We start from the raw sequence: 16139 nt of genomic DNA, 5'->3' as shown, positions 1-16139 counted from the left end.
AAATCAATTAATACAATTTAAATTGCATTGAGATAATTATCACAATTACATCAAAACGTGAGTTTGTTACAAACAATCAACTTTCAAAAAAATAGTTAAAAAAGTAATTTGTTCTAAATTGAAAAATCGCAGTATCGGTTTAGTTAGAGTTGGTCATACTGTTTGGCTATTTGACAGATTCAATAATATTCTTCAAACAAATCCAACAGTATTTATTATTATTAAAATTACTTTCGTTTTACAATCAAGACTTTAAATTTCGTGTTGACTGGTTTATATTGAAGAAAGCGAATATGTGTTTTATGATATAAAAAAGTGAGGTTAGAGTTAAGTAACAGCCCAATGTTTTAAAGCGCATTTTGTGTTAGGATGGAATCTGATCGAATACTGGTAGCTGCAGGCTTGACCGCAGCTGCAGTTGTTGGTGCATTTGTCTTTTGGGGCCCTGCGACAACGTCTGGTAGCGGTCGAGGGCGTTTAGCTGGTTTGGTCAATTTGGGGAAGACCTGTTTTCTCAATGCTGTTTTGCATGCACTGGCAGCTTGTCCGCAATTTATTGAATGGTTGGAAAAGGACAGATGTGTGAAGGAAACAAGCCTAAGAAGAACTTTGGCAACTGTCTTATCAGGTATGAATTAAGAACCAAAAGAAATTTTGTTGTGATCATTTTTGTAATACCTGTTTGTGATAAAGTTCATCTTGTTTTTTAAATAGCAATACTAAATATACCTAGCAGTTGGTTTTTAATGCCAGTATTAAAATTTTTCCAATAGTTGTTCTGTTGTCTCAATTACAATTTTTTTTTTAAATTACTGTGGAACCCCCGCAACTCGAACTAGTGCAAGAGAATATTTCGATTAGGCAACTTTTGCATGTATTGTAATATACTCGCAAAAATCGTAGCAGAACATACAGAACTTTTCAAATCTTTATTAGCATAAAATGTCACTTTTGAAAATTTTTCTTTTTCTCTCTTAATTTGTGGATTTTCTTCACACTAAATTTGTTTAGAATCTGGTACTATAGCACAGAAATCTTTTTGTGACTTTTTAGACATTTTTTTCTAAAGGTTTAAAATGGTTCAAATTTTGGTTTTTGGTTTCAAAATTTCACGGGATATTTTTGGCTATTTAGTAGTGTAACTATTAAAATGAGACTTTTTCTTCGATTACATTTGGATTAACAACTTATTCAATTTGTGATTCGAAGTTTTACTGCCTGCCAAAATTAAGTCTACAGTTCTCTTCTTTTCACCTTTTATATCTAACCGCGTTATTAATGGTGTTTTAAGAAAAAATATAGGAAATATGAGGCAAGGCAACATTATTAGCTGTTTTAAAACTATAAAAATAAAAATATAAGATTGATTAAATTGTAAAATAGTTATTAATGTTTCAAACTATGAATTACATTAGCTATTCTTTTAAGTGCATGAATTATTTTATAATTAGTTAAATTATTGTTTTCGGACAAACATATGCTACGAGTATTTCACTTAAATATTACGTTAATTTTTTAAGATATTCATCTGATAATTTTGGCAGTCTTATTCCGTTGTTCTTAGTAAGAATAATTTTGAAATGACAGTTTTTATAGGCATGTGTCGGATCAACTGTTGTTAAGTGCAATCATAAGATTATACATATACATAAGTGAATTTTTTCAACAGATACACAGGATGATTCAAAATTATTGAACAATCTTTTGGCTAGGGATAAAAGACATTGGAATTAAACCTTCTTATGACAAGAAAAATGTTTCAAGTTTTTCTCACTTCAGATCATATTTTTTTTGCACTTAGCGGAAACGACAGATCTTGCAACATTTAACAGGTACCTGTTGAAAATTGATGTATTTATTATGCTTATGATGTACAAAGCACCTTTTGAAGCACCCTGTAAATTTAGTTTATTAAAATGTGCCGTTTACGCTAACTAAATTAAAAAAATACATGATCTGAACGTCAAAAAACTTACTTATTTTTGTTAAATAAAAAATTGCGAATCAAAGTTTTCTTAGTTATTAGTTACTTATTATACAATGAATGCGATATTTTTAGTAGCAATAGTACAAATAACGTTACATTTAGAAGTTATGCGAATTAATTTCTTAAGAAAAATCGTGAAATTAAACCTTAACCAAAAAAGAACTCGAGATTTTTGGAAGAAACAAAAGATTTTTTATAATTATGAAAAAAAAGAGATTAAAATGACAAAAAAGTTAATTGTTCAAGGAATTTTTTGTCTTGACAACTTTTAATTCAGTTGTATGTTCTTTACCTTCACCCAAGAGATGATACACCTCTGAATTACCCTACATACCTAAATTTAGGTGTTTTTAAGATATTAACTCTTAAATAATTGGATTTGCCCCTTCCTCTTCTAAAATCGATAACTGTCTCATTTTTGAATATTTTGAATTGAAAGAGGAAGCATATGTTCTGCTTATGTTTTTCTTTGGTATTGTTACATTTTAAAAAAAATATTGGTAATTTTTGAGATTATAAAATCGAGTTATAAGTTTATGCAAAATGCTATCGACACGTGTCAAAAATACATGGTGTTCCATTTGAAAAAAATGAGTTATTCAACTTTTTTCGTTTTGGCACACCCTGTACTTATCTGCGTGTTTTAAGTAAAAGTCGACTCTTTGCTAAAACTGCAAGGTATTCTGAGTTTTTTTTTGTGGCAAATTTGTCGAAAAGTTGAATAATTGCGAAGTGAAAGGAGTTAGTCCTATAATAATTTATACGAAGTTACATTATTTTTTATGTAGAATCTAATTATGCAAAAATATAATAGGTGTTCTATTTAAAAAAATATAACTTTGGTTCACCACTCTGTATACAACAGCCTGTGTATAATAAAAATATTTTTAGTCTGTATACTTTAAGTCGATCTATCGTATAATGAAAACGGCATGGCAATATTTTAAATAACAAAAAAATATAGACCGATTACACACCCCTTTCCGTATCTACTTTCCGTATCTAATTATTTACTTTTTTCCGAAAAAAATAATTGGGCCGTTATGTAATGGTTTTAGAAAAAAAATTCGGAATATACTCTAGGTTTTCGGGTTCTTTTCGGGTAGTAGTTTGCTCAATGCTCATATTTATTTTTTTACTTTTATTTATTTATTTTTTTTTTTCAAATAAAGGCAGCCTACGACTTTTACTTTAATTTGATCCATAATCAAAAAATTACAATTAATTTACTAAATTTATTTTACGAACTACTGTGGCATCCGGAAAAAAGTAAATGAATCTGGGTAATTTAATACTGTGGATGATTTTTCAGAATAGAAAAAACGTGTATCTACACCAAAACTTATTTTTTTGCAATTTTACGCATCTTTGTAAACATGGTTAAACGTTTGATGTGTGATCGACGTTTCTGAGTATAATGTTTGATTAATAAAAATTGGCATTAAAAAAATCATATCAATAAATTTTGGAACACCCACTCGTAAACGACTATCCAGGGTGTATCAGAAATACGTGTTTTTTTACTACCGTAATAAAACTCATCAAATACAACAATTTTTTATATAATGTTTTGCAAAATTCTTATTTATAGTTTTCACTGTTTTCCTCCTTTCTTTTGTGTAAACGAGCCGGTCAATTTTTAATAATTAGTTTGAATTCATTGCAACAATTTTCATGGTGGTTTTAAATTTTTTCAAATTGTCCGTTTCTATTATAACGAAAATAGTTCGACGCTTTTATTTTTGTACCCATAGGCAAGTACACGTTTCAGTATGTTATCTTTTTCCGAATTTTAAGTAAATTTGCGAATTTTTTATTTAAAAATTACAAGAAGATAAGATGTTTTATTTGTTGAGTTCTATTACCTATTAAAATTAAAACACGTATTTCTGATACACCCTGTATTTAGTAGTATTTTTAATACGAGTATGTTATTTTTTTCATGCATAAATAGACTCTGTATTTGTTTGATTTTATGTGATTTTTAGTTGTTAATGGCACTAATAAGTCCGTTAAGGAAACTTACGCACCAGCTGCTGTTATTAATGCTTTAAAACGGCTTGGTTGGGTTATCCCCGCTGGCGAGCAAGACGCTCACGAATTACTAAATGTGCTTCTAACAACTTTGGACGAAGAGACTCATAAAATTACCAGAAAAGTTATACTTAAAAATCGCTTTCATTTATTTTTGCTTTTAATTCGTAATTTTAGGCTGGTTGTTTATCCGATGCTTTGGGCATGAATGAATTGGATGTCACTGAACCAGAAGAGGAAACTTCCGAATTTAATACTTTAGGCAGTGTTATGTCCTTAAATGAATTATGTAGACCAAGCAGTTTAAATTGGAGAGGAACTGCAATTAGGCGAAATCGATGGATTTCTAGGTCTTGTAGGGCTTTGCAAATGTCTGGACCTCCACAACAGCCCGTTTCACATCCTTTTACTGGTACTTTAACCAGTCAATTAAGGTGTACTGAATGCGGACATAAGGTATCCAGTTATATACAGAGTGAGTCTGCTAAAAGTATATATTCATAATATTTACTATATCTCCAAATTAATTGTCGTACCGAATTCAGCGTTTGCTGTTAAATACTTACTTTTTCAGAATTTTTCTATTATCCTTTGTAGTAACCACGCTAGTTTACAAATAATAGCTTGTTTCATATACTATGTTTAGTCAAATTATTATTTTTATATTTATTACATATTTCCTTTTTTTTTAACAAAAATTTTAATTAAATTTTGTCTATCACAGTTTATAGCTGCGAAAAATATTTTTAATGCATTCTTATTTAACTGACCGTGTGCATCCCATTAAATATTCATTGTTTCAAGATAACACACAAAGAGACTATAAAAGTAAGATCGAGATGTGTTTTTGAGTTTATTTTGTTCGATCTAGGTGTTTTTCGACGAGAAATTTGATAATCGAAAGATTTGTCAAGTAAAAGAAGTAATAAATCGTTAAATTAAATCTAAATTAAGTCTAAAACACGTTGATTTATCAAAGCAAAGTGTAAAATCGTTCCTAAGTCAGGTGTAAAACTTTTTATTTTCTGTGAATGTAGGAACATTTTTAAATAAAAGATTTTAATTAGAAATATGAGTTTACTACAGTAATGTAAAAAAGTGAAATTCAATAAAACTCAAGAAATTCTATTGAAACAATGCAGTAAATATTCGCTTCTTCAGGTATATTTATTATAACGTTTTTCATAAGAAACTCATTGAATTCAAACGACTTTTGCAAATTTAGTAATTTAGTGATTAAGGGGACTAAAAAGAGTCAAATTTTAGCCATTTTCTGCAGTGATTTTCAGCCGTTTTATGTAAGATTTTTGAAACTTTACAGTATACATTCTTCTACTGGGGCTGTAGGGGAGAAAGTCTTTTAAAATGCGGCAATAGCACTATTTAATTCAGAAAATAATTTCGAAAAAACAGCCCAAATAGAAGAATGTATCCTGTAAAGCAGTTCCAAAAGTGTTACTTAAAACGGCTTTAAATCACTGTAGAAAATGGCTAAAATTCGACTCTTTTTAGCCCACTTAATCATAGTCATTGTAATGCCAAAACATCGCAATTAACTCGTCTTTCGTCGGTCTCGGACACTACTAGTGGTCGTTAGGTCAAGTCAGAGATCGTAGATGCGACCTGAAAACTCTGACACTTGGATGATGGCATTACTAATAATAATAAAAATTATTGGTCTAACTAACCGACAATTTATTTATTGTTGTTGAAACCGATCTTAATTTTTAATCATTTAAACATCGTTTGTGTGAGAATGATAATAAAAATTATAATAACTTGATTATTACTATTTTATAGTTATTAGTAATACAAGTGCGAAAACACAAGCTTTTAAAGTTCAAGGGCTGTCGGGTATGCAGCGAGCCTCAGCAAGTTGCATAGACACCCGAGAACTTTAAGCGTTTTCGCAAGAGTCTTATTCAAAATTTTTTTGTTGGTACAAAACGTATTTTAAGTTTAGTTATTTTTTTTATTATTTTATTTTAAATTTTCAATTTCATTTCAATTTCAATTAAATTGAAATCACGTTGCTATGGGAAGCGTATTTTTATATTAAATTTAAAACACGTTGCTATGGAAAGCGTGCTTTTATAATAGTGTTTATAATCTAGGATTCAGTTATTAAAAAGAAGGCTTAAAATGTTGCCAACAAAAATAGTTATTTATGTAACAAGTCCGCAAAATAGAGTTTTAGCGGACGAATCGGATTCATTTATAATGAGATGAGTCTGCTAAAACAATTTTGCGGAAGTGTTGCATACAAACTTTTTTGGTACTAGCTCTCTAAAACAAATAAATTGTATTTTTTTTACGTTTCCAATATAAGTGCAGTCGATCGATAGTCATAGCAACGACTGATTTATTGAAACAATAACAATTATTTTGTCAAATAATAAATAAATTAGAGTCCGCAAAATGAGTCGGAGACTGCAAAGTGACGACTTTAAGTACTTTTCCTTTAAAATGACATTTTGCGAAGTCAAAGCAGTTCCCAAAGTACCCATTTTAGGGACGTGTACCAAAAAATATTTTAAATGAAATTAAGTTAAATTTAATGAACAGTTAAAAACAATCGTTGCTATGATTATAACAATCGTTTCTGTGGATTTATTATGCTTATAAATTTAACTGAGGTTGGTGAAACCGACCCTAAGTAATATGTATTGTAAGGAACTGTAGAAAAATTATGAAAATAATTCACATGCGTAGAGAACAAGTAAAGTATTTAAAAGCAATTGTTGAATTCTGTGTGATTCCTAGTTTTCGAGTAGCAAGTACTTCAAGCAGACTCGTGTTGTATCGTATACTTTAGAAGAGCGATAGAATGGACAGTATTTTTTAGTCTAGCGTTCGTTATGATAAATTTGAAAGTCTTTCATTGGCATTACCCAGTGGAGCGGGCGATTTGGGTTGGGGAAGACATAAATTACATCAGTTACTTACGAATTTTGTTACTCCAGAAGTTGTACCTGACGTTCAATGTGAAGGTTGTAACAGTGGCCGTGATCCGGCGATGCCGGCGATTTTGTCCAAACAAATTAAAATACTTAATTTTGGAAAGGTGAGTACTTTTTAATCAGACTGAATTTAAAGTAACGCGAAAAAGTCATATCTTTGTTATTTAAAAAAAAAATCCCGAACAGATTGGTTAATTTTTGTAATACTACATTTTAAAATTATTTCAAAAACTATGATGGATGACGTCTTTGACGTTATTGGTTTTGGAGTAATTACATCATTTTCAGTTTTTTAAAATGACAACCAACATTTTTTTACTGATTTTCTTTCTGTTAATTATTAAGAAAAAAATGATATTAAAATAGTATATTACATAACGACTGTGGAAAGTAAGTATCGTGCTAGTGAAAATTTTGACGCACGAGGTGCTAGCCGAGTTGTTATTTTTTCAAGACTTCAGTGCCTCAAAAACATCAATTTTTATCAAACCGTTTATTTTTAAATGAACGACAGTTTAATCTACACATGTAACTACCTACAATTAATTAATAAATAAATATTTTTTTTATATCAAACTTGTTTGTTACATACAGCGTGGTCCACAACTCGCTCCCCACCGGAAAGGAGCATATAGTTTAGGCAATTCTTGATATAAAGTTTCTTTGCAAAAAGTTGCAAATATGTTGCTAGGAAACCAGAAATAGGTGGAACAGATAATAAAAGTGTGCACTTGAATTATTTTTCTTTCCTGGGAGACAGCTTCTAGGGTTGATCACTTTAAAACTTCTGTATCTCGCAAACGAAGAATAAAATAAATGACCTATTTTTGTGCATTTTTGCCATCTCCATTGCTGTTACCTGTTACCACTAGCACATTTCCGCTGGGGAATGCGTTGTGGACCACGCTGTATGTATAACGAACAGCATTAGACTTGGGAAATCTCTAATTCTAACAAACGTGTTAGTTCCCCATCGAATGGTATAGAAATAAACAGGTATTAGACCTTGTTTAACGCTTATGTAGTAATAATGTCTTCAAAAGAGCACTTTTCTATTTTTTATTAATTTTTAAAAATAAAGGTGTACAACCGATTTTTTTTTATTTCTTAGCAGTAATCCCTCAACGGATTTGAAAAAAACTTTAAGGACATGTAAGAAGCTAAAAAGGTTTCATAATGAAGACAAAAAAATAATAGCATACCAATCAAAAAATTCATTATTAAGGCGTCATACCATTTTTAGGACACTCTCTATAATCAAAAATAATTTCCTGAAATGTGTCCTAGAGTATAAATAACATCTACAAAATAACAAAACACCAACTTTAATAAGAACTGAGCTATAGAAGACAGGAGCTGGGGTGGACCACCCTGTATTGTAGCACAAAATTCTGTACTTAAAAAAAAGTCGAGTTGTACAAAAGAAATATAAAAACATAAGTTGCATTTTTTTTAATATTATTTAAACTCTAACTGTTGAATACAAAATTTTGCTGTTTGAAATTGTGTTAGTGGAATTGAACATCTCATGGTAATGGGTGAACTCCAGAACCTATTAGGAATATATTATAACTTGATTAACTCAATTAAATTACAAAGTGTTTCAAGCTAGCTAATGTCTAACTACTAAATATCGAAATTACCTATATTAGTTTGCCAACTCTGCAACGAAAATTTACATTTCAGCTCCCGGTGTGTCTTTGCATACATATATCTCGTAACACTTGGCAGCCAGGTGGAATATCGAAACGCCAAGATTATGTCCAATTTCCAATGCGATTGTCTTTGGCAGCGTACACTTTTGTCCATGCTCATTATCAGCGAAAATTAACCAATTCAGTGTACACAAGTACAAGTGAAGGTGGGAGCCCATTATCGAGTAGTATGCCCATGTCATGGGGTGTGGGGTCTTTGTCAGAAATGGCAAACGAATTTCGAAATGTTTACCAATTGGCTGCGGTTGTGGTCCATACAGGGGATGCACATTCCGGACATTTCATTACTTATAGGAGGGGACACCACAATACCAAGTAAACTGTTGTTTTTTTAATCAAACACACTAGCTATGTGTTAATTAATTACAGGTGGTATTATACGTCTGATGTAGAGATACGCGAGGTAATGGTCGACGAAGTATTGCAAAGTACAGCTTATATGCTTTTTTATGAGAGAACTTCCAATTTGAGTGGATTTTAGTCATTCTGTTGTGATTTTTTACGCATTTAGTAAGCTTATTTTTAGGTTTATTATGTTCCTATTTAATATACAGGGTGATTCTTTTCGGCCTCCATTAGAAACTTTTTAACTTTGAAATTTTATACAGCTCGAAAATTGACCATAATTAAAATTGAACTAAATTATTTTGAAAATGAGCTGAACTTTAGTTACTATTAATTAGTATCTTAGTTTTAGCGTCTTTTTCCAAAGCTTCCTTAATTAACATCGAAAATATAGGACTAAAACTCGTTTTTTATTATTATTTCAATAAACTGTATAAGTTTAAAATTAAATTTGATGTTCTTTCGATTGCCATCGAAAAAATAGGCTTATTACACTTTCCAGAAATCAGATTAACCTTGAAATTTGACAATATTCAACTACCTTAGAACATTCTTCAACCTTTGGTTATAAAAATGCAAACAATTGTTATTTATGTTGCAAGTGGGTTAAGTTGTATGTTACCCACGCAACAAACATAGTGCACGAGGCGAGTACTGAGTGTTGATAAGCTTGCAAATATTCGTACATGTTTAATATAAGTTATAGGAAAACAAATATAATAAAAATTTCGACAAAAAATTAATAGCCTAAAGAACTTAACGTTTTACTTAGTTTGAGAAGGAGAATTAAAAAATACGACAAAATGACTGAATACTATTTCAAAATTGGCGCCAATTTCTCGTAGTTACGATAGTTCAGCAATTTTGAAAATAATTTGGCTGAATTGAGAACGGTTGATTTTGGTTCTGTTCAAAATGTCAAAGCTGTATCTGCATTGGAAGTTAAAAGAAAAGAATAACCCATTATAGGTTGAATCCGTTAAAAGTAAATTCTCACTGTACTTCAAAAACTAATAATTACCCAAAATTTAGCGTTTTTCGTTAAATACTTGTTTGTTTTCTTTAGGCATGTGCATTTTTTCAGAATTCTGATACAAGAATCACGTATAATATTAATTAATAAATTATAATGAATTTCATTAAGAAATTTGTTTTTTATCCCGTTCTAAAACAAAAGTTCTATTAATTACAATTTTAGTTTGTTTAATTATCACTTTCTATAAAGAATGGCAGAAAAAATCCACATGCATAGGAAAAAAAATAAAATGTTTAATAGCAATTTTTTAAATACAGTAAAGAACGCTTTTAACAGACTCACCTTGTATGAGAAATGGTCCGGTCACATAAACCTTCAAATCAAAATTTTACTTGAATTTTTGAGATAATTTACTGTGGAAGTACTAGTAGTTATTTTAAAAATGTTGAGCCAAAGATTTTTTTCTAGGAGTGTTTGTTTCAATATTACTCAAAAAAGGTAAGAGCTAGGAAAAATAAAAAAAACATAAATTATTCGTAATTAAAATTGTAAAGCGTAAAATTCTACGAGTACATAAAAAATGGTTTATCTAAAATTAACAAAATGGTTAGAAGTAAAATCATAATACGTAGAACATTGGAAAATCGTAAGATAAAATCATGATAAAATTGAAATACGAAGGTCTTTTTCATTTGGAACTGCCTTCATTGTGAGAAACATGTTTTTGTAAACATTTTGAAAACTAGAATTGGGAAGGTTTTGTGTTTCTATCTTTCTTTTTTTTTCAAAATTCCACAATAAATGTAGACGATGAATGACAAAATAGGAAATTTATTTTTCTTGTAACATGTCATATTTGTGTAGTGAAATGAAATAAATTGACATCAAATAAGTTTTTGGTGCCACAACTCACTAAGGTATGCAATTCAAAGTTAAGCATTTTGATTTCACAGAAATCACATCAAAAATTCAAGTATATCCTCCACAATTTTGATTGAAGGCGTACTTGACATGACTCAAACTCACTATTATTGTGCCATTTATTTAAGTTGCCCAATGCCCCGTCCTTACTCTCCATGTACGAGTATTGCACAATTTTTTTGACCAGATGTATATTTTTGAAAGTTTTCCTCTTCACATCTAAAGACTCTTAGCTTAAGTATGAAGTGTACAATTTTATTCGATTGTTATGCGAGAAATAAATTATGTTGTGAACTATTTGTATAGAGTATATTTAAAAATAAATCGGAATATAATTGCTGTTGTTTTTATAATATTTTGTTTTTATTTTGCGTTGACCAGAGAATCCAATCCATGTGATTTCATTTGAACTACAATGTCAAACAAATAGTCGTAGCATTCTGTCATTGTTTTCGCTTGTTGCCAAGTGTCGCCCCACACATACACCTGAAACAATGAAATTTTTTTGTACTGTTTTTACTTTACATTAACATACAGGGTGATTTTTAAATAAAAATTGACCTATCTCGCAATTTTTTAATGTTTGTTTATTCTCAGAGATATTCAGGGTGGCTTATTTTTAAAAAATCACCCTGTATAGGTTGGTAGCGTTACAGTTAAGATTTTTTTTGGTTATTCATTATCGTAACTCTTAATTAGTGATAAAAGAATCCAACTTTGTTAAAGTTTCTCTTACAAAAAATTGTTTGAGCCTTTTTTCACGAGATAAGATTGGAAATAAAAGCAATGATTAAGACTTCTTTACTAAGGGAAAACAATATTAACACTTATTTATTATACAAGAATTTTATCGTCGCGTACAATACAAAATTTTATTCCGTCTTCCATTATTTCGATTGAATCACTGAGTTACTTTGATAATTATAAACGTCAAAAATTTCACCATGAAGTTAACACTAAACAAAATACTGGAATAAAAATTATGAAATCTGAATTTTGTATTAGCTGTTTCAAAACTATAAAAACGCCAACGTCGCATTTTACCGAATAATTTTTTTAAATAAGATTAATAAAATTGCCAGATAGTTACTTCAGCTATTATTTTTTTGAAGTTCATGAATAATTTATAACAGCTAATTTTGAGGGAAAATGCGACGTTGGCGTTTTTATAGTTTTGAAACAGCTAATATATGTCATTTATCATCATACGGAAGTTAGAAGTTAGTCTGACACTTTTGAATCATCTGTATGTTCAACTAGCAACTTTCTAGTTCCCCGAAGGTTCCACCATAGTTTGCTTTAGCCCACTCAAATTAGGCAAATCGGTCGAAAAAAAATTCGTAGAGTTGGGATTTTTTGCTAACGTAATTTATAGTTTCAATAAGAGATCTAATCATTAATAACTATTTTACATTTTTATCAGTCTTATTTAAAAAAATAATGTACATTCGGTTCACTTTCATAAAAACCATTGTGGTGGAAATTGGGTACTCTTGACTTTAACTTTTATATGAGTTGTCATGGTAACGGGTTAATCAATTCCACCACAATGGTTTTTATGAAAGTGAACCGAAAATAGTAAAATACGACAGTGGCATTTTTATAGTTTTGAGACATCAAATACTACGGTGAGGATGTGACGTCACATTTGATGGCGCGTATTATGAATTGATTTTAAATTTATTTGTGGTTGCATGTAATAAAATTCAGAAATACACCAAAATTAACACTGATTTTGACTTACCCCATGCCGACGTACGAGGACTGCGCAAGTTTCAGGATACTCAGCAATAGTTTGCGCAAGCCTATCCTTCAAATCCTCCTCAAACGGCGTATTTTCAATAATCGGAACCACAAGTGTATCATCATACCTCAAATTCTTCCCAGTTTTTTGGTTCTTGATTCCTTTGATCATTTCCAAATGAGAACATTTGAATTCCTTCCCGGGGAACAACAAAGTAGCCAAAACAGCGGCTTTCGAATGCGTGTGAATAACAGCCCCCGCATTTCTCGCCGTGTAGGCACACATAAACAAGGGGGTACATTGACTTTTCTTCAGTTTTTTCTCGGGGGGTGGTAACTGCAAATCTTCGCCTTTTATATCTTGGACGAAGAGATCTTCAGGTTGTAGGCGTTCCTTTTGGACTCCTGAGGGTGCGATGTAGATTTCATCCCCGAGTTTGATGCTGATACCTCCCCCTGTTGGTTGTAAATTGAGGGAATGAGGGATTAAAGGGGGGCTTACCTGTGCCGGTGACCCACCCCAGATGGTAAAATTGGCGGCATAATTCGGGAATTAAATTTCGAGGGTGCTCTTTCGGAAACGACATTGCGAGGTTTGCTACCAATCGGCTTAATTTAATCTCTGCTTTAAGGTCAGAAGTTGCGGCATAACCTCAAAGTACAGGTCCTGATTAGATAATTTGTGGTTTCACGTTGGGGACGTTATTGCTGTTGTATGATGAGAAATGTGTGTTTGACCTGGACAAAATAGTAAAAAATACGAAAGGTTGCACGCAATCGTGGCAATAACGCAGTAATCCTTTCATACAATGGGAAATGTGTACGGAGGGTTGAGCACGAGTTATTGTCTACTTTTATGGAAGAAATGGAAAAATAAGGAGGTATTGTAACTCGTGAGATAATCTTTATAAATGCGTTTACTGACTCGGCCAGTCAAAGAAAGAAAGATTAGGCTGAGAATTCTGAGATGCACCTATGGCTCGAAGAGAAATACAGGGTGTTTCACACAACTTGATACAACTTTACGAGGCCTGCGCCTAATGTACGCCCCCAAATATACAAATGTCACAAAATACTAGATACAAAAAATTCACATTTAATTATTTAATTTTTGGAAACTCATGACAGTAGTCGGCACACTAATCAGTAAATAAGTATCATAATCACTGTAATAGTAGTACTCAGAAATTGCTATTTTTCAGAAACAAATATCATGAGTTCTAGTAAGAGACAGAATGAATATGATTCTAATCTCTCTGTTTTAATCACTAAATTAAAAGTTCAAAAACGTTTTTTTAAAGGGTGAACAAACTAAAGAAAACTATCTAGTGTTTAAAAATTTGCACTCGAGTTCGTATAGGAATATGTATGTATTCTTGGTGGCCTTTTACAGGCGCTGGGCTTGTAAAAATTATATGAAATACTCTTTGCAAAGAGTGCTTTGGAAAAAACGTCAAAAATATTGTTTAAGAAAAAAAATACCTATGCGAGCAGAATTTTTATAACTTTCTTTTGTCTTGTTTTGCAAAGAACAAACTTGTAACTTATCATGTCATTTAGTTTTTAAATAAGTAAGCTTGGCGGAAATGTAAACGTTCTAGATGCAAATTCATTTAAACTTCTAACATCTAGTTTGTTTAAAAACAAAATTGTTGACGATTTTTCCAAAGAACTTTTCGCAAAAATGCTTTTTTCTCTATTTTGATCAGCATGTAAGATTCGAACATATCAAGTGATACATCGTTGTAATCCGAAATAAAAATAATTTTCAAAAATACAAAAAGTGAATATGGCCTCTATAGAAAAATCCAAAGTTGAAAGTTGTAACTCTGACATCTAGAACGCCTTAGAAAATGCGAGGACAGATTTAGGGCCGGTTTACAGAAATCAAACTTAAGATTTAATTGAGAATTAAACTAATTCGAATTAAGTTGCCATTTAAAATGCATTGACAAATGTCAAGTTAATCACGATTAAAATTTAATTGCAATTAAAATGTTCTGTAAACCGGCTCTTAGTTTCCTTGTAAAAAAGTGGCTGAACAAGGTCCCAGTTAAAAACGTGTATTAGCTGTTTCAAAATTATAAAAACGCCAACGTCGCATTTTCTCTCAAAATTAGCTGTTACAAATTATTCAGGTACTTTAAAAATTTAATCGTTAATGTAATTTGTAGTTTCAATAAAGAATCTAATCACTAATAACTATTTTATAATTTTATCAATCTTATTTAAAAAAATTATTCGGTAAAATGAGACGTTGGCGTTTTTATTGTTTTGAATCAGCTGTTAGTTCTTTTGGTTTTCGCTTGAAAAAATAAAAATTAAATTAGAAATTTCTGTTTTTTCCAATAATTCAAAAACTAAAAATGACATCGAATTTTTTGTAGATAATTGTTCAGCATAAAAATTCGCAATTTTGTACTAATTTAACCGACCTCGTATCTTTTGAGATCCCCATAGTGAGCTCGAAAAACGGACACGCTGTATAGGCTGTTCCGCATATTCCGATACAAAAAATTAGACATTGCTTGATTATTATCTAATCTTGGTCTTTTCTGCCTTTTCCTGATCTGAAAATATTCCTGGGTCTTATATTATTGTTATTATTGTTGCGTTACTTGTTTCGCCGTTTAATTAGTTGCATAAGTTACGATAACTTTCAATAAATTGTACTTTACATAAGTTACAAACTGTAAAGTTTATGTGTTCCACCAATCTGTTTCATCAGAGCTCTATTCCACCAAATACAGTACATTTTGCACACTTTGTAAAATATACTTTGCAAAAATACGTTTCTTTACAGAAATTTGCAAAAACGAGTGTTATTTATGGTACAATGTGTTTTTAAATGATTCTCATCTAGTTAACTTTGAAATTGGTTTACATGTAAAAAAATTTTAGCCGCTCTGCTCAATTGAATTCTCTGTCAAAAAATGTCAAAACTGTCAGTTGTGAAATTCACAAATTGTCCATTAATTAATTTTAAAAATCTCGTTAAATTTCAACTAAATCGTTATACAGGCAAGAAAATACTTTTATTGTCGAAGCTTATTTCCGGTTTAGAAACTTAATAAATGGAGAGTAGTAGGCGGCATTTTCTGATTTTTCATGCGAAATTCACAGACGACTAGATGAGAATCATTTAAAAACACGTTGTTTAAGGGTTTTAAAATGTGTTTTATACGCGCAACGGTTTAAACTCGAGAACAAAGTTTGAGCGTTTAATTAAGGGGATAAAATACATGTAAGACCCGTATGCAATACAACGTTTTATCCACACCCAGACAATATAGACTAAATCCGAGACTAAATCAATATTTTCAAATAATTTTTCAAAATTTTAATTTGACGTTTTGAAGTGACGTTTGTCAAATTATTTTTTAAAATAGGAATACTTCATTAGTTCCAGCTTCGTCTACAGTAAATTTGGCATCCACATCGAATAAAGGAAAAATCGA

The 16139-nt window shown here is 30.8% G+C and overlaps 3 protein-coding genes across 3 annotated transcripts in view; 2 read left to right on the top strand and 1 right to left on the bottom strand.

Moving 5' to 3' along the window:
• Positions 1-139: 139 nt before the first annotated feature.
• On the top strand, positions 140-11291 carry Usp30 (Ubiquitin specific protease 30). The gene is made up of 7 exons (XM_008200988.3): positions 140-315; positions 369-628; positions 3976-4145; positions 4199-4477; positions 6867-7085; positions 8668-9011; positions 9066-11291. Exons 2-7 carry the CDS (start codon positions 370-372, stop codon positions 9175-9177), a joined length of 1383 nt encoding a protein of 460 aa, XP_008199210.1. The 5' UTR covers positions 140-315; position 369; the 3' UTR covers positions 9178-11291.
• Positions 11234-13318, bottom strand: LOC657217 (uncharacterized protein). Its single transcript, XM_963688.5, has 3 exons — positions 13184-13318; positions 12683-13137; positions 11234-11424 (listed from the first exon to the last, which is right to left on the bottom strand). Exons 1-3 carry the CDS (start codon positions 13266-13268, stop codon positions 11302-11304), a joined length of 663 nt encoding a protein of 220 aa, XP_968781.1. The 5' UTR covers positions 13269-13318; the 3' UTR covers positions 11234-11301.
• A 105-nt stretch (positions 13319-13423) lies between these two features.
• The window catches only part of Ccapr1 (cardioacceleratory peptide receptor 1), a 38464-nt gene continuing 35748 nt past the window's right edge, over positions 13424-16139 (top strand). Inside the window, exon 1 of the mRNA XM_064357190.1 lies at positions 13424-13562. Coding sequence (XP_064213260.1) covers positions 13491-13562 — 72 coding nt within the window. The 5' untranslated portion in view covers positions 13424-13490. The remainder of the gene's footprint in view (positions 13563-16139) is intronic.

The sequence above is a fragment of the Tribolium castaneum genome, chromosome 6 (assembly GCF_031307605.1).
Source record: "Tribolium castaneum strain GA2 chromosome 6, icTriCast1.1, whole genome shotgun sequence".
NCBI classification, from domain to species: Eukaryota; Metazoa; Arthropoda; class Insecta; order Coleoptera; family Tenebrionidae; genus Tribolium; species Tribolium castaneum.
The sequence above is the reverse complement of the archived record's forward strand: the minus strand, read 5'-3'. Positions and strand labels throughout refer to the sequence as shown.

Bases quoted from the DNA above. Each gene is read 5' to 3' on its own strand.
- Usp30 (XM_008200988.3), top strand. From the start codon at position 370: ATGGAATCTGATCGAATACTGGTAGCTGCAGGCTTGACCGCAGCTGCA. The intron at 7,086-8,667 runs GTGAGTACTTTT...TTTACATTTCAG, and splicing joins AAATACTTAATTTTGGAAAG to CTCCCGGTGTGTCTTTGCAT. The intron at 9,012-9,065 runs GTAAACTGTTGT...AATTAATTACAG, and splicing joins AGGGGACACCACAATACCAA to GTGGTATTATACGTCTGATG.
- LOC657217 (XM_963688.5), bottom strand. From the start codon at position 13,268: ATGTCGTTTCCGAAAGAGCACCCTCGAAATTTAATTCCCGAATTATGC. The intron at 13,138-13,183 runs GTAAGCCCCCCT...TACAACCAACAG, and splicing joins GGGGTGGGTCACCGGCACAG to GGGGAGGTATCAGCATCAAA. The intron at 11,425-12,682 runs GTAAGTCAAAAT...TCATTGTTTCAG, and splicing joins TCCTCGTACGTCGGCATGGG to GTGTATGTGTGGGGCGACAC.